Source organism: Oscarella lobularis, chromosome 4 (assembly GCF_947507565.1).
Source record: "Oscarella lobularis chromosome 4, ooOscLobu1.1, whole genome shotgun sequence".
Lineage (NCBI taxonomy): Eukaryota > Metazoa > Porifera > Homoscleromorpha > Homosclerophorida > Oscarellidae > Oscarella > Oscarella lobularis.
The window spans coordinates 2,172,693-2,194,390 of record NC_089178.1 but is presented as its reverse complement, the minus strand read 5'-3'; the positions used below and the strand labels follow the sequence as shown (position 1 = coordinate 2,194,390).

General features: G+C 47.3%; 6 protein-coding genes and 1 long non-coding RNA gene across 8 annotated transcripts; 5 read left to right on the top strand and 2 right to left on the bottom strand.

Moving 5' to 3' along the window:
• The first annotated feature begins 98 nt into the window (after nucleotides 1-98).
• On the top strand, nucleotides 99-4,510 carry LOC136186702 (guanine nucleotide exchange factor VAV2-like). The gene is made up of 27 exons (XM_065974161.1): nucleotides 99-341; nucleotides 408-524; nucleotides 640-698; nucleotides 764-832; nucleotides 911-1,031; nucleotides 1,103-1,207; nucleotides 1,272-1,340; nucleotides 1,452-1,544; nucleotides 1,593-1,652; nucleotides 1,702-1,746; nucleotides 1,810-1,902; nucleotides 1,951-2,019; nucleotides 2,075-2,148; nucleotides 2,198-2,302; nucleotides 2,352-2,481; nucleotides 2,554-2,660; nucleotides 2,720-2,786; nucleotides 2,840-3,033; nucleotides 3,093-3,195; nucleotides 3,252-3,347; nucleotides 3,421-3,482; nucleotides 3,531-3,623; nucleotides 3,674-3,790; nucleotides 3,857-3,941; nucleotides 3,997-4,155; nucleotides 4,223-4,297; nucleotides 4,345-4,510. The coding sequence occupies exons 1-27, from the start codon at nucleotides 138-140 to the stop codon at nucleotides 4,381-4,383; spliced, it is 2,610 nt and encodes an 869-aa protein (XP_065830233.1). The 5' UTR covers nucleotides 99-137; the 3' UTR covers nucleotides 4,384-4,510.
• On the top strand, nucleotides 4,498-5,895 carry LOC136186716 (iron-sulfur cluster transfer protein NUBPL-like). Its single transcript, XM_065974178.1, has 10 exons — nucleotides 4,498-4,520; nucleotides 4,570-4,718; nucleotides 4,777-4,811; nucleotides 4,867-4,960; nucleotides 5,017-5,056; nucleotides 5,101-5,158; nucleotides 5,210-5,336; nucleotides 5,391-5,476; nucleotides 5,530-5,650; nucleotides 5,700-5,895. Exons 1-10 carry the CDS (start codon nucleotides 4,498-4,500, stop codon nucleotides 5,828-5,830), a joined length of 864 nt encoding a protein of 287 aa, XP_065830250.1. The 3' UTR covers nucleotides 5,831-5,895.
• Nucleotides 5,877-8,534, top strand: LOC136186706 (RNA-binding protein 45-like). Of its 2 annotated transcripts, XM_065974169.1 has the most exons (3): nucleotides 5,877-7,873; nucleotides 7,934-7,998; nucleotides 8,153-8,534. In XM_065974169.1, exon 1 carries the CDS (start codon nucleotides 5,882-5,884, stop codon nucleotides 7,301-7,303), a length of 1,422 nt encoding a protein of 473 aa, XP_065830241.1. In that variant the 5' UTR covers nucleotides 5,877-5,881; the 3' UTR covers nucleotides 7,304-7,873; nucleotides 7,934-7,998; nucleotides 8,153-8,534. The 2 variants fall into 2 exon arrangements, with proteins under 2 accessions (XP_065830241.1, XP_065830240.1); XM_065974168.1 differs by having other exon boundaries at nucleotides 7,934-8,534.
• Nucleotides 8,535-8,930: 396 nt separating this feature from the next.
• Nucleotides 8,931-11,248, bottom strand: LOC136186710 (uncharacterized). Its single transcript, XM_065974173.1, has 13 exons — nucleotides 11,165-11,248; nucleotides 10,981-11,100; nucleotides 10,824-10,928; nucleotides 10,573-10,765; nucleotides 10,432-10,515; nucleotides 10,296-10,380; nucleotides 10,151-10,240; nucleotides 10,055-10,092; nucleotides 9,879-10,003; nucleotides 9,702-9,822; nucleotides 9,556-9,649; nucleotides 9,258-9,497; nucleotides 8,931-9,195 (listed from the first exon to the last, which is right to left on the bottom strand). The coding sequence occupies exons 2-13, from the start codon at nucleotides 11,017-11,019 to the stop codon at nucleotides 9,081-9,083; spliced, it is 1,329 nt and encodes a 442-aa protein (XP_065830245.1). The 5' UTR covers nucleotides 11,020-11,100; nucleotides 11,165-11,248; the 3' UTR covers nucleotides 8,931-9,080.
• A 289-nt stretch (nucleotides 11,249-11,537) lies between these two features.
• LOC136186712 (splicing regulator SDE2-like) lies at nucleotides 11,538-13,074 on the top strand. The gene is made up of 8 exons (XM_065974175.1): nucleotides 11,538-11,680; nucleotides 11,733-11,874; nucleotides 11,927-12,038; nucleotides 12,111-12,280; nucleotides 12,335-12,404; nucleotides 12,464-12,591; nucleotides 12,646-12,770; nucleotides 12,834-13,074. The coding sequence occupies exons 1-8, from the start codon at nucleotides 11,564-11,566 to the stop codon at nucleotides 13,044-13,046; spliced, it is 1,077 nt and encodes a 358-aa protein (XP_065830247.1). The 5' UTR covers nucleotides 11,538-11,563; the 3' UTR covers nucleotides 13,047-13,074.
• A 170-nt stretch (nucleotides 13,075-13,244) lies between these two features.
• Nucleotides 13,245-19,523, top strand: LOC136185890 (laminin subunit beta-1-like). The gene is made up of 20 exons (XM_065973100.1): nucleotides 13,245-13,646; nucleotides 13,764-13,879; nucleotides 13,930-14,346; nucleotides 14,409-14,630; nucleotides 14,683-14,866; nucleotides 14,913-15,050; nucleotides 15,104-15,216; nucleotides 15,277-15,492; nucleotides 15,555-15,704; nucleotides 15,751-15,966; nucleotides 16,025-16,211; nucleotides 16,269-16,412; nucleotides 16,465-17,270; nucleotides 17,333-17,426; nucleotides 17,479-17,604; nucleotides 17,656-18,026; nucleotides 18,079-18,723; nucleotides 18,767-19,050; nucleotides 19,119-19,260; nucleotides 19,320-19,523. Exons 2-20 carry the CDS (start codon nucleotides 13,796-13,798, stop codon nucleotides 19,521-19,523), a joined length of 4,743 nt encoding a protein of 1,580 aa, XP_065829172.1. The 5' UTR covers nucleotides 13,245-13,646; nucleotides 13,764-13,795.
• Nucleotides 19,524-20,270: 747 nt separating this feature from the next.
• LOC136185621 (uncharacterized) lies at nucleotides 20,271-21,477 on the bottom strand. The gene is made up of 2 exons (XR_010669587.1): nucleotides 21,340-21,477; nucleotides 20,271-21,015 (listed from the first exon to the last, which is right to left on the bottom strand). It is a non-coding gene; the product is annotated as an uncharacterized lncRNA (long non-coding RNA).
• Nucleotides 21,478-21,698: the final 221 nt, after the last annotated feature.

Sequence of the window (21,698 nt, the reverse complement as noted above, 5' to 3'; positions counted from 1 at the left end):
ACAAGAACTTGAAGTGTAGTTATCTTGTCATACAGTATTTTATAGATTTTTAATTAACTCGACTATAGTTCATTCTTTATCCGGGTTTGAAGAACGTGTGGGAGTCACGTGATTGTTTTCTATTTGCAAGGAGAGCGATGGCGTTGGGACACGAGTGGCAAATGGCCCGGCAGTGGCTCATCGATGCCGGAGCGTTGCCGGCGTGGCATCCAGCCACCAAGCCGGGCTCCGATCTCGTCGATTTTTCGCACGCCCTACGAGACGGCGTCTATCTGTGCAATTTGTGCAATCGCATTCAACCGGGCGCCGTGCCCAAGATACACAGCCGTCCCCAGCGTCAAGTATATCGCGCGGAGACACGCTCAACTAGGCGGGGGGCCCCCCACTAGAACCGCGCTTCCCTCTAGTTCCTCTGTATGCAAAACATTCACGCGTTCGTGAGCTGCTGCATGGGCCGATTTGGAATGAAGACCGACGTGCTCTTCGAACCGACCGACTTGTACGACGTCACCGACTTCGGCGCGGTGAGTCAGTCAGTCCGTCGTTCAGTCCGCCACAGTCGGTCATTCGGGCCGGCCGGCGCGTTCGTGCGCGCAAAGCGGCGGCGTCGTTTTTCTGAATGACTAATACGTATCGTAGGTCGTTCGATCGCTGTCGGCGCTCTCGAAAACGGACGCGGCTCGACGGGCGCGACTCGAGTAAACGCTGAAAAAAAGCGCGACTTCGCCTCTCACACTCGTCGATCGCCTCTTTTTTTACGCAGACCATTTCCGCGCGAGCGTCGCGACGCGCGAGAGGAAATTTACGCGAACACGTCATTCGACGATTCGAGGTTCGGTTCGATCGATCGTCCGCGCGCTGGCGAAAGAAAAAAAAAAACCCGATCGTTTTCTCTCTTTGATTCGTTCAGTCGCGGCGGCGGCGATCCCGTCTACGCGGAAACTGAAACGGAGAGCGTTTACGCCGACGTCGACGAGGAATACGATGAAGAGGGAATCTACGGGAGCGTCGTTCCCCAGTATCAAAAACTCGTACGATAAAAATTATTCTTTTTTTTCTTCTCATATAAGCGATTCTTAATTTTTTTTTTTATTTTTTTTAGCCCGTTCAGCTGGCCGCTTCTGCCGACGTGAAGCGACAGCACGCCGTTATGGAGTTGCTTGAGACGGAGAAGAGTTACGTCGAAGCGTTGCACATGCTCGTTGAGGTAGAGAATTCGGAAGTCTTTGTGTGTAATCGGGGGATATTTGAAGCGACGTCTATGCGCGCAGTGTTTTCAAAAGCCGTTGTGGGATAAGTTGAAGCCGGACGATCGAGAAGGAATATTTTTGAATATTGAGGTTTGTTACGTTTGAGATAATAGGACAGAGGCGCTCGCTCATTCGCTGAATAGAACGTTCTTACTTATGTATATACGAAGGCGTGGTGTTGAATTTGATTTTATTATTTAGTCTCTATTGGCTGATCATCACGTGCTGTTGGGCGCCTTGAAGAAAGCTCACGGTCAGAAAGACAAGGACATCAGCGCTTGTCTCAAGAGACAGGTAAAAGTTTGAATTCTTTGCTGATCAAGTATGTGATGTGAATGTCAGGCAAACGATTTGAAAAAATATGGATATTATTGCGCTCGATTGCCAGAAGCGCAGATTCGGGTAAGAGAGACTCTTGTTTGGTCAATTTATTCTAATTTTTTGCGGCTAGATTGGCCAGTTGCAGAAAGACACAACCTTTGGAAAAGTTTTAGAGGTATTCTAAATATCCTGTTCAATTCAAAACTTTGACTTTGATGAATACTCCTGTGTCGTCCAGGCGTGTAGAGTTCGATCAAAGCAGAGATTTGGTCTGAAAGAATTGCTCTGCGTTCCCATGCAGCGAACATTAAAATATCCCTTGTTATTGAGAGTAAGAGGGAAGAGCTAGATTTATTAATTAATTTCATATTCTCCTCAGGAACTGATTAAGCACAGCGAAAATCATCCGGATAAGCCGGGACTGGAACAGGCTCTAAAAGAAGTCCAGGTCCGGTTTTAAAATTTGACGTACTTTTAATTAATTAATTAATTAATTAATTAAGGAGTCGGCTCAGGCCGTGAACGAAGAGAAACGCGTCTACGAGATGCAGCAAACTTTGAAGCAGATCCAGAACAGGTTAGGACAGAATTTATCAATTAAAAAAATTGTAATTTTTGGGGACTAGTTTGCTCAATGCTCCTTTGAATTTCAACTTGTACGAATTTGGCGACATGGTTCAAGATGGGGAACTGAAAGTGAAATCAGCCGACGAAACGAAATTGAAATTGAGGTGGGAGGACGCGTTGCGTATCGTTTTAGTGACGTCGATTCTCTTCTAGATACGTGTTTCTTTTTCAACGAGCAATGCTTTTCTGCAAGTCGAAAGGCGAACATTTTGAATTTAAGGAAAAGGTGGCGTTGGTCGCGTCTCATCGGCCGGTCGATCTTCCCAACCTTACAAAAGGAAAAGTGAGAATAAGAGACATTTTTTAATGTTAAAGAATAATTGATGATTTCTTCTTATTGTTATTCTTGTTATAGTTTTCGTTTTCTTGGCAATTGGTAATTAATGGGCACGTCTCGTGCACGTTGCACGCAAAGACGCCCGAGGCGAAGGACAGGTGGATGAAGAACATGAAGGAGATTTAGTACGACGCTCTATACGTTAAGAATTCGATCAAATATCAATCGAAATTAACGTGTTTAGTGAAAAAACGCTTCATCCCGACGTGCCAAATCGTCGAGAGGGAAGTACTTCAAGCGAAAGAGGATCTGTAATTACAACGAAGCTCGCGCGCAATTTGATTCCCAACTTAGTCCACTTTAGCATGCCGACAGTTGGGGCTCGGCGAGGGGTCCCCTTCCTCCTCCTCCGTCCGAGCGACCTCCAATGCGACCGCCGTCCGATCGGGCTGCAATCGCACCTCCAGAGCTTCCCAACATGGGTGGAAGTAAATCGCCGAAAATAAGTCGAAATCCAACGGGGAAACGAGTCTCGTTCAAAGTGAATGCAGTACAGAAGTGAGACACGTCGCGAGATGCGTCAGTTTCCTTGGAAGTACTAATTCTTTGGTTAATAGTTATCGCGGACAACCTCATCCAGGTGGAAATTACACCGTTCTTCATTTCGATAAAGGAAATCAGATACACGTTGTTCATCAGATGGATCAAGATTGGTGGGAGGTACTGAGAGAGCGAGGAGGGAAATTTTTTCTTCTGGCAGGATGACGCGTTTTCAGGGAATTTCGCTAAAAACGAATCAGAGCGGTTATTTTCCCGCCGGTCTGGTTCGATCCTCGGAAGAAATTGAAATCGAAAAAGCAAGATCGAGAAGTGTCAGTGAAAACGAATAATAATAATAATAATAATAATAATAAGCTATTTTAATCATGTATTGATTTTCTCTAGAGAATGTCCTACGAAGATGCCGTTCTACATCCAAAAGCAATTTCTCAGAGCGGTCAATCCAGGTGACACTTATTGGCATTAATTGTATTGACATCAAGCATGTGATGCAGATCGCCGCCACCACTTCCGCCAGCTGCAAACCAATCCGTGTCGGGAATAGAAAGCCCCGATTCCGTGCGACGAAAATACGCGCAAGCGCCATGGTAGCAACTCGTAAGCATGGCTGAATATAGATTTTATGACGTGTCTCTAGGTTTGTCGGACGTTTGGCGCGAGGCGATGCCGACTTGAAACTTGCCACGGCGCCCGACGGAACATTTCTTATACGAGAAAGCGAAAATCGTCCAGGGGAGTTTGCCTTGTCAATAAAGTGAGAGCGCCAATACCTAGCCGATTTTTAATTGTGAAAAATAATAAATTGGGGGTTCGTCGTCAGATACAAGCAGCCTAAGCACATAAAGATCGTTTACAAACATGGCCTGTATCAGTTGAGTGATCTAAAGCAGTGTTCTACTATAGAGGCAAGTCGTGAGGCACCGCATTGGTATTCAGCGCGTTGATTGTCGTTGGGTTTAGCAATTAGTCGAGTACTACAAACGAAATACGTTAGGAATAAGCTTTCCTGGGCTCGATTCGATGCTGAAGTATCCTTTCCGCGCCGTCGACGATAGTCATCAGTACTGCAAGGCCATGTACGCGTTTCAAGCGAGAGGAAAAGAAGAATTGACGCTAGATGTATGTAGGGGATGTCTTAGCATTGGCATGCACGTTTTTTTGCTACGTTTTTCTTTTCTTTGTGAAGGATAACTGTGATGTGCGTATTCTCAGCAAGGAAACACATCGGCCGGGGTGGTGGTATGGCGAATACAAGGGAAAGGTAAAGATGAAATTATTAATTATCTCGATACTAATTATGCGTTTTAGACCGGACTGTTTCCTTTTAATTATGTGCAGGAGTATTGATTTTTTACACGTGAACTGCTGAATTATACTAGTAGGTGCTTTCTTTGTTTTTTTTTTTAAATCTTTTTCTTCCTTACCGTAGAAAATGTATGTTTCTTTACTAACGCGCGCGCTATGCGATGCTGGACGTTTTTGCGGTCCGACTTTTGAACGTTCTGCGCTTCTCTTTCTAGTCAGATTTTGTAGAAGTGCACGCGCACATGCGTTGCGCGTCTTTTCGAGCGACAAGTCGTCGCGTAGTCGCGGTCTGCCGCGAAAATGGCCAATCGCTGGCGTAAATCGTGTTGTCGTGATCGCGTCTGGCAAAGGAGGCGTAGGAAAATCAACGCTGGCTGGTAAGTAGAAAAGAAATCGAACGGGAATAAATGAGAGGAAGCGTTTGCTCGCCTGCAGTCAATCTCGCTCTTTCATTGGCCGGTTTCGACAAAGTCAGTCGCGTGACCATTATTTGTATATCTCTGAGCAAGACGAAATGCTTACAAGGTTGGGCCAGTGGGATTGTTGGATGTTGACGTCTACGGACCGTCAATTCCTCGTATGATGAATCTCAAGGATCAACAGCCTGAATTAGATGAAAGTGAGTGGCTGGTGACGTCACATGATAATGTACACAATTGATCATGACGTCCGTAGAGAATCTTATGATACCACCTATTAACTATGGAATTAAATGGTAAGACTAGAATGGATGTTAGTAATCAACTGATTGATCTTTAGCATGTCGATGGGATTTTTGGTTGATGAGAGTTCTCCAATTGTTTGGAGAGGTCTTATGGTACTGTATGGCGGAGATGCCAACGAACGTCATTTTTACTTTTTGTCTTAGGTGATGCAAGCAGTGGAGCGATTAATTCGTCAAGTGTCTTGGGGTCCTCTCGATGTTCTTCTTATTGATATGCCTCCAGGAACCGGAGATACCCAACTCTCTATTTCTCAACTAATACCCGTTGCAGGTACTATAGTCGCATTTTTACTGATAAACAATGTCTTGACTTCTTATTGTACAGGAGTTGTTATGGTAACCACTCCGCAGGACATTGCTCTTTTGGATGTCCGCAGAGGGACTGAAATGTTTCGAAAAGTCGGCATTCCGGTGCAGGCGTGGGCTCTCTGATGTATATAATTTTGATTGACTGATTGTGTTAGGTATTGGGAGTCGTGCAGAATATGAGCGTATTTCAGTGTTCAAATTGTGGGCATCGCACTCACATTTTCGGTCAAGACGGAGGCAAGTCGTTTGCAAAGGAGGCAAATGTTGACTTTCTTGGTAAGTGTCTTGATCAGAGCAGCAGTCGTTATGTATCATATTGGCAAAGGTGACATTCCACTGCATGTCAGCATAATGGAAGGTTCGGATATGGGAAAGCCTATTACAGTAGCTCAGCCAGAGAGCCATCAAAGCAAAGCTTACTACGAGATTGCAGAAAAAATTTGGAAAAAACTATAAAATATGCGCACATCATTGATCAATCGTAATAAAACTCCACGTGACAAAAAAATGGAGGGTCGTCACGAAGTTCAGCCGCCATTCTCGCGGCTTTACGTTATATGCGGTCGTACGGCGACCGAAGCGAAGTTGCGAGCCGTCTTCTCGCCATTCGGCGAGATCGAGGACATCCACGTTCCGAAGACGGCCGAGACGCGCGAGCCGAAAGGATTCGCCTACGTCAAATTCGAAAAAACATCGTCGGCGGCGAAGGCGATGGAACAACTCGTCGACGTTCGCTTGGACGACGAATCGAAGCCGATTCGCATCATGATGGCGACGGCGAGAAACGCCAATCCGAACGACGTCGATTCGCGTTCGCGCACTCGTCTCTTCGTGCGCTTACCGAAATCGTACACGGAAGCCGATTTTCGCGCTCAATTCGACCGTTTCGGCGAGATCGAATATCTGAAAGTCGTTCGCGATCGCGAGACGAAGGAGTCGAAAGGCGTCGGGTACGTCGAGTTTGTTCGCGCGTCGGAGGCGGCCGCAGCGTACGAGAATTGCGATCAATCGCTTCGGCCGCTCTTCGCCGATCCTAAGGGAGTCGCGCCCCCGTCGGGGAGTCGGGCCTCGCTCGGCGACGGCGACAAGGGCGGAACGCCGTATCTGTCCGGAGCTCCTTACGGGAACTACTTTCCCAGTTTCAGTCCGTCGCCTTATGGCGTGGAAGAGGGCGGAGCCGACGAGAAAGTGCGATTGTACGTCGTCCTTGATCAGTCGATGACTCAAAGTCAATTTTCGAGTCTGTTCGACTTGGTCCCCGGAATGCAGTATTGCATTCTCAAGACGGATCGTGCAACGGGGCGGTCGCGCGGTTTCGGCTACGTAACGTATGCATCCCCAGCAGCGGCAATGTACGCCAAAGAGAAACTGAATGGATTTGAGTATCCACCTGGATATCGCTTAGTCGTTAAGTACGCTGAAAAGGATCCGCATGCACCTCAACAACAGCAGCAGCAGCAGCAGCAGCAGCAGCAGCAGCAGCAGCAGCAGCAGCAGCAGCAGCAGCAGCAGCAGCAGCAGCAGCAGAGTCCGCTAGAATATTCAGCAACGCAATACCCAGCTCCACTTCCGGCCTCGTATCATCTACCGTATCCTCCTGTGGTTTCTCCTCATGGAGTTGCAACGGCAATGGCTCCTACAAATGAATATAAAGTCTTTATCAATTGCAGTCCTAAGCCAATGCCTTTGCCGCAGTTGCACGAGATTTTCTCCCAATTTGGATCACTCACGAATGTCTGGTTGGTAAGTGGGCGAAATTTTGGCTATGCGACGTACGGTCGCAAGAGCGCGGCGGAGAGAGCGATAGCCGCGCTGCATGACATGGAAATGAACGGGGTGAAAATCAAAGTGACGAGCGTGGACGACGACAGCGAGGAGAGTCAGGAGACGCAGCGTAAGCGTATGCGTAGTTCGACTGAGTATGACTGAGCGAGAGAACAAAACAAGTTGACTGGGAACTGATACCACGTTGAGGTGAATGGGTTGGAGGTTGAGAGTTTAGAACGTTGCGTGTACTGTAATGGTCAGACTTTGAACGTGTACTGATAACACACAAAAAGACACGAGAATATCGCAGACGTGTAGTGTACTGTGTCTGCGTTTACAATTAGTTTTCCTTTGACGACCAAAGGTAGTTTTTTACCGAACTGACGCTTGGAATGTAGTTGTAGGCAGCTACTAAACTTTGCCAGCCACTTGGAATGTAGGTGTAGACATCTGCAAAGCGTTGCCAGCTGCCGCTTGCTAATACTTTTAGACTGTCAATATGTCCGTGATAATGATAGTGACTGTGACTTTGTTGGACTTTGGGATAAAGATCAATGTTGTACGATTGCCCATCTTCGAGGTGTTCGAACGTAGTTAGTCGGACAGAATCAGGAGACGACCGTGGTACAAACGAGAGGATCTTGTGTCTTTTACTAAATGTTTTGAAGGATTCTTTTGTCAGTTTGACGTCGTAGCGCTTCTTGGTTGCCTTTCCCTCGTCATCGTATTCCGGTAAGTTCACCGTCTTACTTGTAGACGACCATTTTTGCCATGGAAACACCATCTTTGTAGGTGGAGCTGTTGCAGTGCGCGTGCGTTGGTAAAACTGAAACTGAAATTAATTAGCGCCATCGGAGGTAAGAAAAATTTATATTTAGTTGGGTTTTCTAGAGTTGAACAATCGACGCCCAAGGTCTGCTCAAGGGCCTTGAAGAAACCCCAGTGACCACACGGACTACTAAAAGGGAATTATTGGCAAGGATTTTTTTTATAAAAGGCCTCTTCTGCTAGGTATGGACATACCGACGAGGCAGATGAAGAGCTTTCCGATGTCCTCATTCACCTCCGGGCCCCGAGGTGACTAAATAAAACCGGCTCAACTCGAGCCAGAGAGGTTAAACGCGGCGCAAACGCAGGGGATTCCATCCCCTACTCCAGTGGCATGAGTGATAAACTGCCACCCCACTTGGGCAAGACGCGGTGGGTTACAATTGCGGTCCACCTGTGCCTTGGTATATAAAGGCACCCCCGGGACAGATGGGTTACTGTCTCCCCGAAAGAGGGCCTGGGTGAAAGGCCCCTCACCTAAAGACTCCGGGAAGACGCTCATTTTTTCTTTGCGATACTTCCGGGTTACTTCCGGGTTTATTAAATAAAAAACATGCCACTTTTTGCACGCATTTGATACAGGCAGTTTTTTCCGTCACGGTCTTACCCAGGACCCCGGAGCAGTTTATGTAGTCGTGCTCGGAACCCTGCGTATACGCGAGCACGCTACTACACCTACCGTACTTCAGAAAAAAAGTCAACTGAAAAAAAGAGTCTTTCGTCAGCCGGCGTTCAGAAAGTTCGATGATGACGCCCTAAAAATATGACTTCACCTCTTTTGCCAGAAGCGCTGCCTTCGTCGTCTCGAATTGCTTTGACGTCGTCGGTCTACCTCCCATTTGAACCGGTTTGCTCGGCCGTCTCGTGCGCCCCGCGACAGATTGGAGCCCAGCTAAGTGGCTGCCACGCTAACAACGCTCCAGAATTGGGACAATGGCGTGTACGGAGCTTTGGCGAGTCATTTTCTACGTGACAGGTCCCGGATCGAACGTCACTCAATTGGTGTCAACAGGAGCCGTCTCTATATACGGCTCTGGGTGTCAAAATCTAAAAAAAAAGATTAGGACAAAAACCAGACAAGACTCTCTATGGACTAGCTGCGAGACTATAATCAGTCGTTCGACAAAGCCTCAGTCAAGAGGCAATCCCCATATTCGCCTGTAGTGACTGTAGCACCTGAGCAGCACTGACAACGCCCGCCACTGCAGCCATTCAGACAAAAAAGCCTTCACAACACAAGAAACAAAGTGCATGTTCAAAAAAGACTAAAAGACCCCGAGACTCTCACCTCATCACTGCTTGTATGACCCAGCGCACGTTGATCAGACTGAGAGACCAGAAAATAATACCGACGGTGATGAGACTCCAGACAATGATAATCAAAGCGCCCGCGAGTTGATAGGCCGTCTGAAGCGCTACTGAGTGGACGGGAACATCCTGACTATTACAAAAGCAGAGGCTTCCATAAATGCCTTTAATGTACGTGCCATCTCGAAAGAGCCCCGTCGAAACGAGACCCCAAAAGCCTCTGCAAGAGACGACGCATAAAAAGAAGAAGCAGACGCAAACGGGAGAGAAGAGCTTACCCAAAGGCGTGCACGGGAATAACCCGGGCTGTGTCTGGAAGACTGAGCTTGTATTCCACCCAGCAGCCAAAGTGATAGAACCCGACTGCGACAACTAGAAAAAATGCATGCAAGCGGTGTACGCGCTTAGGCTTGGGTAGACTTACTTCCTATGATGATGGGTGACCACCAACCGCGTATGAAAGCGCATCCTCCCGTTACGGCAACTAAGCAGGACAGAATTCCGTTTGCCACTTCGTTTGCGTTGATATTGCTGTGGTACTTCAACTAGAAAAAAATAATAATAAACTATTTCGTTAGCCGTGAGACGAAAAGCGAGTTGCCTGAACGAGCGACGTGATGATTATAGCCGTTAGTCCGCCCGCGCCAGCACAGAGAATCATGTTGATAGCAATTCGACCCGCAGTACGGTGAAACAATTTATAACCCTCAGGAAAACCCTTTCCACCTCAAGTAAAGAGATAACCAAAATTATTGAACGGTTAACAGATCAAAGTACTTGACATGCTTTCAGTTGATCCACAGTTAAAGGCAAACCTAGAAGAAAAGTCGACGTTAGGGATGTCATAAGCTAAATATTTCAATCGTTCCTTACCATGTTGTCCATAGTATCAGAACGCCCAAAGCCGAATATTCAATATGCTCAGGTCCACCCCATTTTGGATACATCCAAACCCAGAAATTTCTAGGCAAACCGCCCCCCTTAGGATAAACCGAATGCACTCGTTGTCTCTACGTACGAAGGCTGTTTTGGCTCCTCCGGAATATCAGCAGAACTAAGAGGCGACAGTTCCTCGTCACGGAGGAGAGATTCAGAAGCATCCTCTGTAAAATACCCCAAATCTCTTTGCACGAAAATGCTGATATGAAATGTACCGTTACGTGTAGTCAATGTACGTCTAGGTCTTCGCTTTTCGGCCCGTTTGTGCGCAATCGAAAGAACGAGACCTCCAATTCCACCTTCAGCAATTAAATTAAAAAGCAGTTAGTATACAGAACACTGCGTACATTACATACCAAGCAAATGAACAACTCCGGCTCCAGCATAGTCCAATATGTACATCGTGTTCTTTGGCCCTTCTTGTGATAAAACGTGGACGAGTGCAAGCGAGCCGTTTTCCTTGTCCAAAGTTCCATTGCAAAATTTTGCAGCTGACATGAAGCCGGTTTGACTCCACACAGCCCAAGCTATCACCGGATGAATCACGCTCTGGAGTTCAAAAGAAAAATCTTAGAAAAATACGCAAGAGGAAGGCACGCAAACGTACGCTGACGAGAAAAGCATAAATGAAAACGGCCAACATTCGCACAGTCCGCTTCTCGCCGCACAACGTTCCTCCGATGATTGTAGCCGTATTGCTAGCGAAAGTAAACTATAAAACAAGACTTTGAAACAGTGCGATGGACAACAAAGTATGCATGTACCCGAAAGAAAAAGAATATATAATCGCTATCCTCTTTCATTGTCTCTCCCCAATAGCCCCCCGATATGGCAAATCCGAAAAAGAAAAATCCAATAGCACTGGCGCACGTATCCAAATATTTCTAAATTAAAATCGAGAATTAATTAATTAATTAATTAATTAACATTTTTTTTGAATTGCAGTACATTGATGATGACGCGACGACGTCGCTGCGGCGTTTCGGCGAAAGAGTCTTCGACGAAGAGAAAACCGGCTTTCTACAGCGAGCACAGAATTGAGCGTGGGAGCGCTTTTTCCTGGTCGACTTGCCATGAAGAAGATGAGAATGGACGATACCATAACCCATGTAGCGCTCGCGTCCGTGTAACGATCTGCATAAACATGCTGCCGCCAATCCGGCGACTAAATACACGATAGGCTTCAATGTTGGAAGCTGATCGCCTTCGCGACAATCATACGGTGAGAACGCGGTTTCGCTGCTCTTCAGACGTGCAGAAAGGATAAATAGCGTCTGCCATACGTGGGGACTCGACCGGGGACTCGTCGGGGTGGTCTTGCTCCGGGACCGTTTGCGCACGCTAAACATGTCCTTTTGTTTGTTTCTTCGCTCTTTTCTCTCGCCTTGCGTCACTTTCACGATCGCCGAGGATCGTTCCGACGTTTCGGGACAATATCTTAAACGTCGAGCACTCGATCTGATCGTAAGACGCCTTCTAAAGGGTCTCCTAACGCTTCGCAACCGTCCTTTTCAAGAATTGTCCCGCCGAAATCGATAAAGCAGACGTTATACTCTACCACAACGGTCGCATCGTACACGATGCCGACTCTATCGACATCGAGGAGCACAATGGAACGACAGTCGACATTTGCCCGAGAATTCTCGGCGGAAAAGGAGGTGAAATGCGCGCGCGTTGTATTACACTTTGAAAGAACGCGCCTCCCTTTAGGTTTCGGGTCTATGTTGCGAGCGCTCGGAGCGCAAATCAATCGTACAACGAATAAAGAGGCGTGTAGGGATTTGAGTGGGAGAAGAATGAGAGACGTGAACGCTCAAAAAACGTACGATTTCAATTTATAATTTTGACTTATCAATTAAATATTTTCGGGGTGGGCGGGGCGGGTAATAAAAAGCATGGCGAGCTGGGCGGAAAAAGAAGCGGAACGGGAACGCGAGAAAGCGGAACGAAAGAAAGAGAAAATGGAGAAAATATTGAGAGGACCGAGGCATCAATTTGACGATACAAACTATACGAATCAGATACAGGAAAATGCGGAGAAGATGCAAGATGCCGTCGTGAAAGGTGAAATATAAGAATCAATAGTGCAAAATGACTGTAATGGGCTTTTTATCACAGGACTGAAGAGACCAGCTGCATCAGGAGATGCAGCCGCTGCCTCGTCTCTGAGTAAAAAGCCCAAAGGATGGTACGGGGAGAGGGGAGGGATACTTATTAATTAATTAGACTCTTACTTTTTTTTTCTAGGCTTGGGATGGACGAATTTGAGGATGACAGCAGTGGTGATGATGAAATTGATAAAGAAGATATCAAAACGTTGAATCCGGATGTTCAAGGCGAAGCTACGAGTCAGCAGGCAGACGCGTTGGAATCTGGTAAAAGCGTAATGTCGTTTGCACGGACGTAGACAGTCTATTTTTATACCTTAGTCAAGGAGGAAGTGGGTGAAGCAGCTGCAACGTCAGAAACCAAAGACGACAAGGAAGAGGAGGAAAAGGGCAAAGCCGCGTCGAACCCCAAGAAGAAAAACAAGAGAAAAAGAGGCGAGACGAAGGTAGGTGCCAAGCGAGTAGTGGCACGTTAACCTGCAAAAGTGATCTTGATTTGATTAATTAAGGACATTGAAGCCGTTTCTCTTGACCTGAGTGATATAGCGGGGGTCGAACAGCTTGAAGCCATGGGAAGGGATCGGCTCAAGTCGGCTCTCGTCGCCTTGGGGCTGAAATGCGGAGGAACCTTGGAACAATTAGCCGCTAGGCTTTTTGCTACGAAAAACGTGTCGTTAGATTCTCTTGATTCGTCTCTATTTGCCAAGCCGCGAAATAAATAAATAAAAATAAATGACTCGCTGAATAATACGTGTGTCAATGATCGCGAGACTTTTTTGCGTAAATGTTTGCCGTCACGTTGAACAGCTTCTTAAAAAATGAAATCATACAAACTTAATTCCCAGGGCGCCTAACAAAATCAGACGACACTTTGGGGAAAAGCGTCAGTAGGCTCAACGGAACTGAAGAAGAAAGAAGCTCAAGGACGAGAAGAAGACGAGACGAAGAAATGCCATCCTCGTTATAACGTTGATGGTCTAACTTGTGCTGTCTTCTGGGCAAGACTGCCAAGTCCAAGTCATTACATCCCCCGACAAAGGGGATGTAAGTACTGCAGTTCAATATTACGTTTGGTCCCACGGACCAATACTTTAATTCCCTGGGGCCCCCCTTGTAGTTGTACTCTTTTTGTACCGTCCCCCGTCCTCCCTCCCTCCCCCTCCTTACAGCTTGCCTCTGTGACGTGGCTGGAAGTACTTCGCTTCAGTGCAACGAGACGACAGGTCAGTGTCCCTGCAAGAACAACGTCGAAGGTCGAATATGCGATCGGTGCGCGGTGGGAACCTTTAACTTGTCCGCCCAAAATCCTGACGGCTGCCAAGGTAAATTTCTCGCCTATATATCGGCCTCTGGTTGTTCTGTTTCAAACTGAAACCAAACAACGAAAGCCAGTCGAGCCCACATCCTCTTCCACTGACGCGCCTTGTCCTCTTTCGAAGCCTGCGCCTGCGACCCAGACGGAACGGCGCAAATGCAATTGAATGTCTGCACTGACGACACCGGAAAGTGCAACTGCCGACAAAATGCGATCGGACTCAAATGCGATCAATGCGAAGTCAGTAGACCAAACAAATATATTATCACATTCTTACCTGTCAGTCAAAGGCTGGGCTATTTCTCAATGGCCCCAGCGGATGCGTTTCTTGCGATTGTGAAACGTGCCTGACTGTACCACCAGGTATCTGCGACGGTAAAACCGGCCAGTGTCCGTGTAGGAAGGGGTTGACGGGAACACAATGCGACGTTATCTCCGACGAGCAGTACCTTCCATTTTTGGAAGGCATCGTTTACGAAGCCGAAGAAGCAACTCTGGGCGTACGTGAATCCGCTAGAGCGCCGTCGCGTATCAATTTAATCACTCCTCTCCTTCAGGGCAATGCTTCCATACAAACGCGTACACCGGACCCGAGCAAATTTACCGGATCAGGTGTCGTCAGAATGAAAGATGACGGAGATAAAATCGTTTTTGATCTCACGGTGCCGGCGCTTTCCATCGAATACGACCTTCTAGTTCGATATCAGGTAAACAAGATAAGACAATCAAGAAGGACTTACCAGTGACGTTCAATCGCATGCATGTGTAGGCAACTGCAGACGTCACTGCTCTCAGCTACAATATCTCGGGAATTAGGTGTCCCGGCAACAATTTTGTCAGTGAGCCGGACTCGCGTACTGCAGTCGAGGCCGATTTTGATCAACCAATAATCATTGATACCTTGGGTTGCTTGGCGGGAAACACGCAATTGCGCGTGGAAATTTCCATGAGCGTGCCGTCCGACAATACTGACGAAGTTTTCGTTGATTCCGTAAGCGCTTTTTGCATAAAATCTCGCGGCACCGTGAACGTCTGTCGACAAGGTTGCTCTATTTCCTAACCGAAGCGCAGTGCCGGCCTTCCAAGAGCTTGAAGGCATAGACATATTTGCGGTGCGTGGCTGCTACGACAACCGACAAGCGGTTCCAGATCACTCCAATTCATTGACTCCATTCTGCCTAAATCACACCCTCCTGGCCAGTTCCTGCATCTTCAATGGAACCCAGGGTAATGCCCAAGAACGACTGTGCTGTACTGAAAATAAATCTTCTAGACTGCGAATGCAACGAGAATGGTTCGACTTCCCCCGTATGTGCTTCACTCGGCGGCCAGTGTTCGTGCAAAGCCAATATCGTGGGCAGAACGTGTTCCGCCTGTGAACATCGCTTTTTCAGCTTTCCTTCGTGCCAAGGTAGTAGAACGGTTATAGTCGTCATTTTGGTCGCGATGCTAGATTTTCGCCAGCGTGCAATTGCAATACAACTGGATCGGATCTGAACGCTGATGGCGCCTGCGACAACGACGGTCAGTGCACGTGTCTTCCGAGGGTAACAGGACTGAAATGCGACGAATGCGAGGCAATAAAAAACGCCGTCGAGTTGACCTTAGCGTAGAGCTTTCTTCTACTCGTCGTATAGGCTGGCTTTTTCTTCAATGCGACGCATCCCGACATCTGTCAGCCTTGCGACTGCGAGGAATGCTTGGCAGAAGAGAAGACTATTTGCGACGGCAAGACAGGACAGTGTTTGTGCCGAATTGGTTTAGAAGGATCCGACTGCAAAACTGTACAACCAAATCGATATCTTCCGTTCTTGGACGGCGTCGTTTACGAAGCCGAAAAGGCGATTCTAGCGGTATGACCACTGACTCGCAACGGTTTCAATCGCTTAGTAGCTCGTCACTTTATCTCTTGCAGGGAAACGCATCCGTGCAAACACGTCCGGCCGATCCAACTAAATTCACCGGACCGGGAGTGGTGAGAATGAAAGATAACGGCGATCAGATCTCTTTCACCGTCACAGTTCCATCACTGTCCATTAAATACGAACTCCTCATTCGACACGAGGTCAAAGAACCAATTTGAAATTTGAAATTTCGAATGCGCGGTTTAGGCTGCCGTGGCTGTAACCAAAGCTAGTTTCAATATCACGGGAGTCAAGTGTCCCGCAAACTCGTTCAACGAGATGAATGCATTTACGTTAACCGTTTCTAATTTTGACGACGCGGAAACCATTATCTGTGACTGTTTGGTGGGAAACACGGAACTGATAGTGAACATGAAATTAGACGTGCCGCCGGACAATCCCAATGAAGTTTTTGTTGATTCGGTGAGTATAGCATGAACCTCTCCGTAGAAACCACGTTATAAAACGTTTTCTACGGCAGTTCGTTTTACTTCCTAACCGAGACGAAGTACCGGCCTTTAACGCTCTCACGGATTTTGTTTCAATACTCGAAGCTCCTGGCTGCTATTCCAACCGAAGACTCGTCCCGGATCACGTCGATTCGCTCACCGAGCTCTGCTTGGATCACACTCTCTTGGCGAGTTCTTGCATCTTCAACGGAACACTCGGTAACGAAATAAATGACAAACGTTTTATTATTTGCTCATTCGTTGGCTGTTTCTCAGAATGCGACTGCGATCTTCTCGGAGCCAATTCGACAGAGTGCGAATCGATTGGCGGTCAGTGCACGTGCCGTCGCAACGTCATCGGAAGAACTTGCTCCGACTGCGCCTATAATCATACAAATCTCACCGCGTCGGGCTGCGAACGTAATTCCGTCAGTAGAATTACACAATAGCTTACGTTGTTCTCTCTTGATAGCTTGTGATTGTTTTCCGGCTGGAACACTCGCTGATCAACCGTGCGATCCCGTCAACGGCGAATGCCCGTGCAAACCCAATTACGTCGGACGGAGATGCGACGCGTGCGACGTCAACTTTTTCGACATCTCCATGTGTCAGCCGTGCAACTGCAATTCGACGTTCTCCGCCAATCTCCAATGCAACGGCACGGGCTTTTGCTCGTGCAAGCCCGGCATCGACGGAAAAAAATGCGACGGCGGCTGCAAGTCGGATTTCTTCGATCTCACGTCGACGGGATGCACGGCGTGCGAATGCAATCCAACCGGCAGCGTCAATTCGACGTGCCATCCGACGACCGGTCAGTGCAACTGCGTCGAAGGAGTAACCGGTCGTCAATGCGACCAATGCATCAGCCCGGGATTCTTTGGATTCGGTCTTTTCAACGACGTCGCTTGTCGAGAATGCTTTTGCAATGGACACAGCGACGCGTGCGAGACGGCGACGCTCGGCGACAATTCGTCTGTCGTCGAAAATTGTTCTTGTTCGAGCGAATTCGCCGGGTTGTCCTGCCAATTTTGCGCTGCCGGTTTTCGGCGACAAATGGCGGGCGGAAACGCGTCCGTCGCGTGCGTGCCGTGCGAATGCAACGATCATTCCAATGCCTGCAATTCGAGCACGGGCGTGTGCGTCGATTGCGCCGACAATACAGAAGGCGATTTTTGTGAAAACTGTCAGGCGACGTTCTTCGGGGACGCGACGAACGGCGGGGTTTGTCAGCCGTGTGATTGCGATCCCGACGGCTCTTCTTCCCTCGCTTGCAATCGGGTAAAGCTCTGCAAGCTAGAGCACGCGAATTCGGTAGTTGACTTCATGCATCGTTTGTTTAGACCACCGGACAGTGCGACTGCAACGAAGGATTTTCGGGACGGAGTTGCGACGTCTGTTCCGACGGATTCTTCAACAAATCAGCCGGGTGTCTTAGTAAGAAAGAACCGGTCAATACTGCAAGAAAACCAATTCGTTTCTCTCCCAGTGTGCAATTGTAATACGACGAACACTATCAACGGTTCGAACGTGTGTAACAAAATTTACGGTCAATGCCCTTGCGTCGACGGAATTAGTGGACGTACTTGCGACCAATGTAGACAAGACTTTGTCGGTGAGAAGACGAGTTGAAGAAATCGATCGAATTCTTATTATTTTTGATTAGGATCGCCACCTGATTGCGTAGACTGCGGTCCGTGCTTTTCAAATTGGACCGGCCTCATAGATCGTCTAATATGCGACAAAGTCGAGGCCCTGGCAGGTCGCATTGACAATCTCTTGGAGAGAATTTTCAAGGTCAAAAGTCGCCTCCGTCGATTCGTCGAATGCGTCAAAAGAGAGACGAGAGTCACTGTCAAAATAGTGAGAGAATGCATAGCCGAGATCATGGGAATGATCGACGACCAAGCCATCGACGACTTCAAGAAGAACATCACCGAATTACGTCAACAACTCGAACGTCAATGCTCAGAACTTCAAGACAACGTCACCTACATCGAAAACAAGTCGAAAGCGCTCGAGGACATGGCCACAGAGGTATTTTTGTAGCCTTGAAAGACGTCACAATCGTCTCACGTCGCTTCTTTAGCTTGAAAACGAGAAGGAGACGCTCGAAGAAAGACTTCGTCTCATTGAAAGCTCTCTCAACGAAACGGAAATTCTTCTAGCTGCCACGCAATCATTTAATGGAACCGTTCACCTTTCTGACGGCCGCTACACCGACGTCGCGAAGCTAGAAGCGTGGGCAGCACGACTGAACGCCTCTGCCGATGACCTGCAAAGGGAACTCGAAACCGATGTGGCCGCGTGGATTTCTCAAATCGAGAACGATAAAGCGAGAGTCGACGCCGCCGAAGATAAGGCGTTGGATGCCCAAGAGACGGTTCGGAAAGCGGTCGAGCGAGCTGAGGCGACTAAACCCAAAGTTCAAATGGTGAACGAAACGAAAGCAAACTTTTCCTCGTTGCACGCGGAGAACGCGGCGAAACTCGAGAGCCTTCAGAGCGAGACTCGCACGATCGAAGAAACGTTGAATGCGTATCTTGAGAGAGCTGAGAATGCGACGAGAAAAGCGTTCGCCGCCAACGAGACGGCAACCAAAGCCGGCAATGCGACTCAGGCGAAATATTTGGCGGCCCTTGACGACGAAATTCTCGCCAATAATCTAAAACAAAACGCATCGTTAGCCTACGAAGAGGCGAGCAGAATTTACAACGAAAGCCTTAGAGAAAAGGTATGGCATATAAATTTAGTTCTCTTATTATTATTCTATGTAGGACGAGGCTAGGGAAGCTTATTTGGTGGCTAAGTCGACGTTGAACGATACAACTGTGGCTAAGGAAAAGCTCGAGGGCACTGTGCAAACGGTTATAGATGCGGAACACTATGCCAATCAAACGCTTGCAGTCGAATTGCCTCCTATTTCTGATATCGAGACACTAGCAAGGCAAATCAACAAGTCTGCTTCGGACTTGAAGGCAGACCTAGTAGCGCTCAATGCAAGTGCTCACAGCGCTGAAGCCAAGGCACAGCAGGCAAAGCGCCTGGCAATGAAAGCGATGTATGTGTGGGGAGGGGGGAAAGGTGGCATAATCTGTATCTATTTATTCATTCATTTATGAATAACAGGGAAATCAGTGAAAGGGCTTGGGAACTCGTTGATAGCATTGCTCAAGCGATCGACGACAAAAACAATAAGGACACAATTGCCACGGAAGTTTTAGATAACGCTGAAACGCTGCTGAATAAGGCAATCAACGTAACAAAAATGGTCAGAAGATACGGTTCATATGATCAGTCAAGTAACACTGGATTATTCTTGGGGAACAGATTAACAAATACGCAGAAGACGTTCACGCCATTAGCATGGAATCGAAACGAATTAGCAGCGCAGCTAATGCATCGGTGTACGATGCCCACAAATGTCGAGAAGAGGCCGTCGCCGATCTCACTGTCACCAAAGGAAGATCATGTAGGGCATGCGATCTCACGACTGCCATCAATCAGGCAAATATTACCATGACAATGAAATAGCAAAAGTTATAGCTTTTTTTAGAATCTCTCGGACATCACGAGCGATTTACTCGCACTGAGAGACAGCAACGCTGTCAGCGATGCCACCATGGACAATACAACAGCCAATAGATTACTTCGTAGTGCCGAGGAGAAGAGAACTGCCGTTAGCGAAGGAATCAACACGACGCTGATGGGTAGACTAGTCTACTATAATCCTACTTTATAGAGAGAGAACCTTTTGCGTGCCGTAGATTTGCTGGGGGACGTCAAACTTCAGAGGGCGACGTTAGAAAGTCAGAAAGAACGCCTGACCGATTTCCAGATGAGGATGAGCGCCATTGAGAGGCAAATCGAAGAGCAGTGTCGCGTCTTTGTGTAGAGCATGCGAGAAACGGCTCTAATGTGTCAGTGTTCATTCTAGTTTTATCACTCAACTGTCTGTCGGCTTTCACTCACCTGTAGATTAGCTCTCTGTTTGCTTGTTTCGCGCACTTGGAAGCAAAAAACGAGTACATGTATGTATGCAGAAGTTGCTCAGAAATATTCCGATGCCCGGATAAATGCGTGCGTTAGACAGTATCTCTACAGTACATGTATGAGTCACTACGTGCCACACTCCTCAGTGCTAACAGCAGACAGTTGACCTGCTGCAATACTCTAGTTAATTAATTAATACATTATTGCCAATTATCAATCCTATACCAAACGACGTTGTCATTAAAATTATCGCTTCATTGCGTGAAACGGTGTTGAGTGCTATATGGCTCTGAAGTAGACAATCCAATTATATTAATCATAACAATCATTATACATAAAAACACTTTAGCTATGAAAAGGCTGCCCAGATCCTTGATTATGTTTATGTCACGCACAAAAAGAAACTATAGAAAAGGCTATTGCAACACTTAGAGATCTTCTATAAATCCTGGCATAAGCCCAGATTAGTAGCTGAGCTGATACGCTATTCTGGTGTGTCGCCGAAGTAATTCAGTTCGTCGATATTGGCTGCATTGTAGGCTATCCAGTAGGCGTCTCTTGCACCTATACGATTAGGACGCTGATCTTGGCGGTGAAAGGCGAACTGCATGCGCAGCGCAATTCGTTCCAGCTCATGTACAACTTGCGTCCAACGCCACTTGAAGACGCAGAACAGTTGTGCCATTCTGTAGAGCGGTAATATAGGAAGACCTTCTGTCGTAGTTAATATAAATGGTGCAACGCATCTCTCCATTTCTTCTGTCCAAAACTGGCTACAGCGACAGTGAAACATTTCCGTACACTATCCAGACCTCAGATGGCTCACCAAGACATCTAGTTAAAAAAAGAAGCGCAAAACTAGGAGAGAATTGCATAGCACTCCGATCGGCTGTCGTCAGTTCGCCGAATGTGCATATTTGCATTCCATTATGTTCTGCATATTCATTGACGTATGAAATCTTGATGACCACAGCCATAACTAACGCTCGATTCGAACAAGAGCCATTTCCGTTTTCAGCCCCGATAAATATACCTATTAAAATAATTGTAAGTATTAATCGCCTTTGTCGTTTATTTATGAAGGTCTTTCTCGCGGGCAGCCATGATTGCCAACAAGTTGGAGAGGACGAACAATATATGTATGTCTAAATGGTTAATAAAAAAGCCAGCAACGCAGGAACAGCACACTCTAACAAGCCCTCGTTCAACCCTGTCTCACTCGGTCACTCCCACGATAATAAACGGACGAATTGGCCGAACTGGCCTTCTCTCTAGCTTTTCAAACATTTAGATGATATGAGTTGAGTCGGCTTGGCAAAGGAAGAAGGACGCGGAGCCTAAATTTTACTTTACTGACCTGCCATAGGCCTCCAGCTGGGTGGGTCGCATGACCAAGAACTTCAGTCCGGATAAGCAAAGAGCCTGTGCGTTGTCAACTTCTGTATCTGTACAGTCTAGAATCTTCGAACGCCAACGGTGTACAGTTCGATACGCACGCCGGCTGTCACGTGGAAGATAGAGTCCCAAAGAAAAATGGCGGATGTGATATTGATTGCCTAGTGATACCGTTCTAAAGAGGCTTTCTTTCTGCGATCGCACTCTGTCAATGCTTTTAGTAGCTGACTACAGCGCTGAGCAGCTAGTCACTCGTAATGTTAGTACACAAAGAAGCGGGCTGACTTCACGCGAGAAACAATAGAGTCCTTCAAATCAAAG

Bases quoted from the DNA above. Each gene is read 5' to 3' on its own strand.
- LOC136186710 (XM_065974173.1), bottom strand. From the start codon at position 11,019: ATGAAAGAGGATAGCGATTATATATTCTTTTTCTTTCGG. The intron at 10,516-10,572 runs GTATGTAATGTA...TAATTGCTGAAG, and splicing joins CGGAGTTGTTCATTTGCTTG to GTGGAATTGGAGGTCTCGTT. The intron at 9,196-9,257 runs GTGAGAGTCTCG...TGTGTTGTGAAG, and splicing joins GTCATACAAGCAGTGATGAG to GCTTTTTTGTCTGAATGGCT.
- LOC136186716 (XM_065974178.1), top strand. From the start codon at position 4,498: ATGCGATGCTGGACGTTTTTGCG. The intron at 4,521-4,569 runs GTCCGACTTTTG...CAGATTTTGTAG, and splicing joins CGATGCTGGACGTTTTTGCG to AAGTGCACGCGCACATGCGT. The intron at 4,719-4,776 runs GTAAGTAGAAAA...GCTCGCCTGCAG, and splicing joins AGGAAAATCAACGCTGGCTG to TCAATCTCGCTCTTTCATTG.
- LOC136186706 (XM_065974169.1), top strand. From the start codon at position 5,882: ATGGAGGGTCGTCACGAAGTTCAGCCGCCATTCTCGCGGCTTTACGTT.
- LOC136186702 (XM_065974161.1), top strand. From the start codon at position 138: ATGGCGTTGGGACACGAGTGGCAAATGGCCCGGCAGTGGCTCATCGAT. The intron at 1,032-1,102 runs GTACGATAAAAA...TATTTTTTTTAG, and splicing joins TTCCCCAGTATCAAAAACTC to CCCGTTCAGCTGGCCGCTTC. The intron at 2,149-2,197 runs GTTAGGACAGAA...TTTGGGGACTAG, and splicing joins TTGAAGCAGATCCAGAACAG to TTTGCTCAATGCTCCTTTGA.
- LOC136185890 (XM_065973100.1), top strand. From the start codon at position 13,796: ATGCAATTGAATGTCTGCACTGACGACACCGGAAAGTGCAACTGCCGA. The intron at 15,705-15,750 runs GTCAAAGAACCA...TGCGCGGTTTAG, and splicing joins AACTCCTCATTCGACACGAG to GCTGCCGTGGCTGTAACCAA. The intron at 18,724-18,766 runs GTATGGCATATA...TATTCTATGTAG, and splicing joins ACGAAAGCCTTAGAGAAAAG to GACGAGGCTAGGGAAGCTTA.
- LOC136186712 (XM_065974175.1), top strand. From the start codon at position 11,564: ATGTCCTTTTGTTTGTTTCTTCGCTCTTTTCTCTCGCCTTGCGTCACT. The intron at 12,039-12,110 runs GTACGATTTCAA...GGTAATAAAAAG, and splicing joins GACGTGAACGCTCAAAAAAC to CATGGCGAGCTGGGCGGAAA. The intron at 12,281-12,334 runs GTGAAATATAAG...TTTTTATCACAG, and splicing joins GCAAGATGCCGTCGTGAAAG to GACTGAAGAGACCAGCTGCA.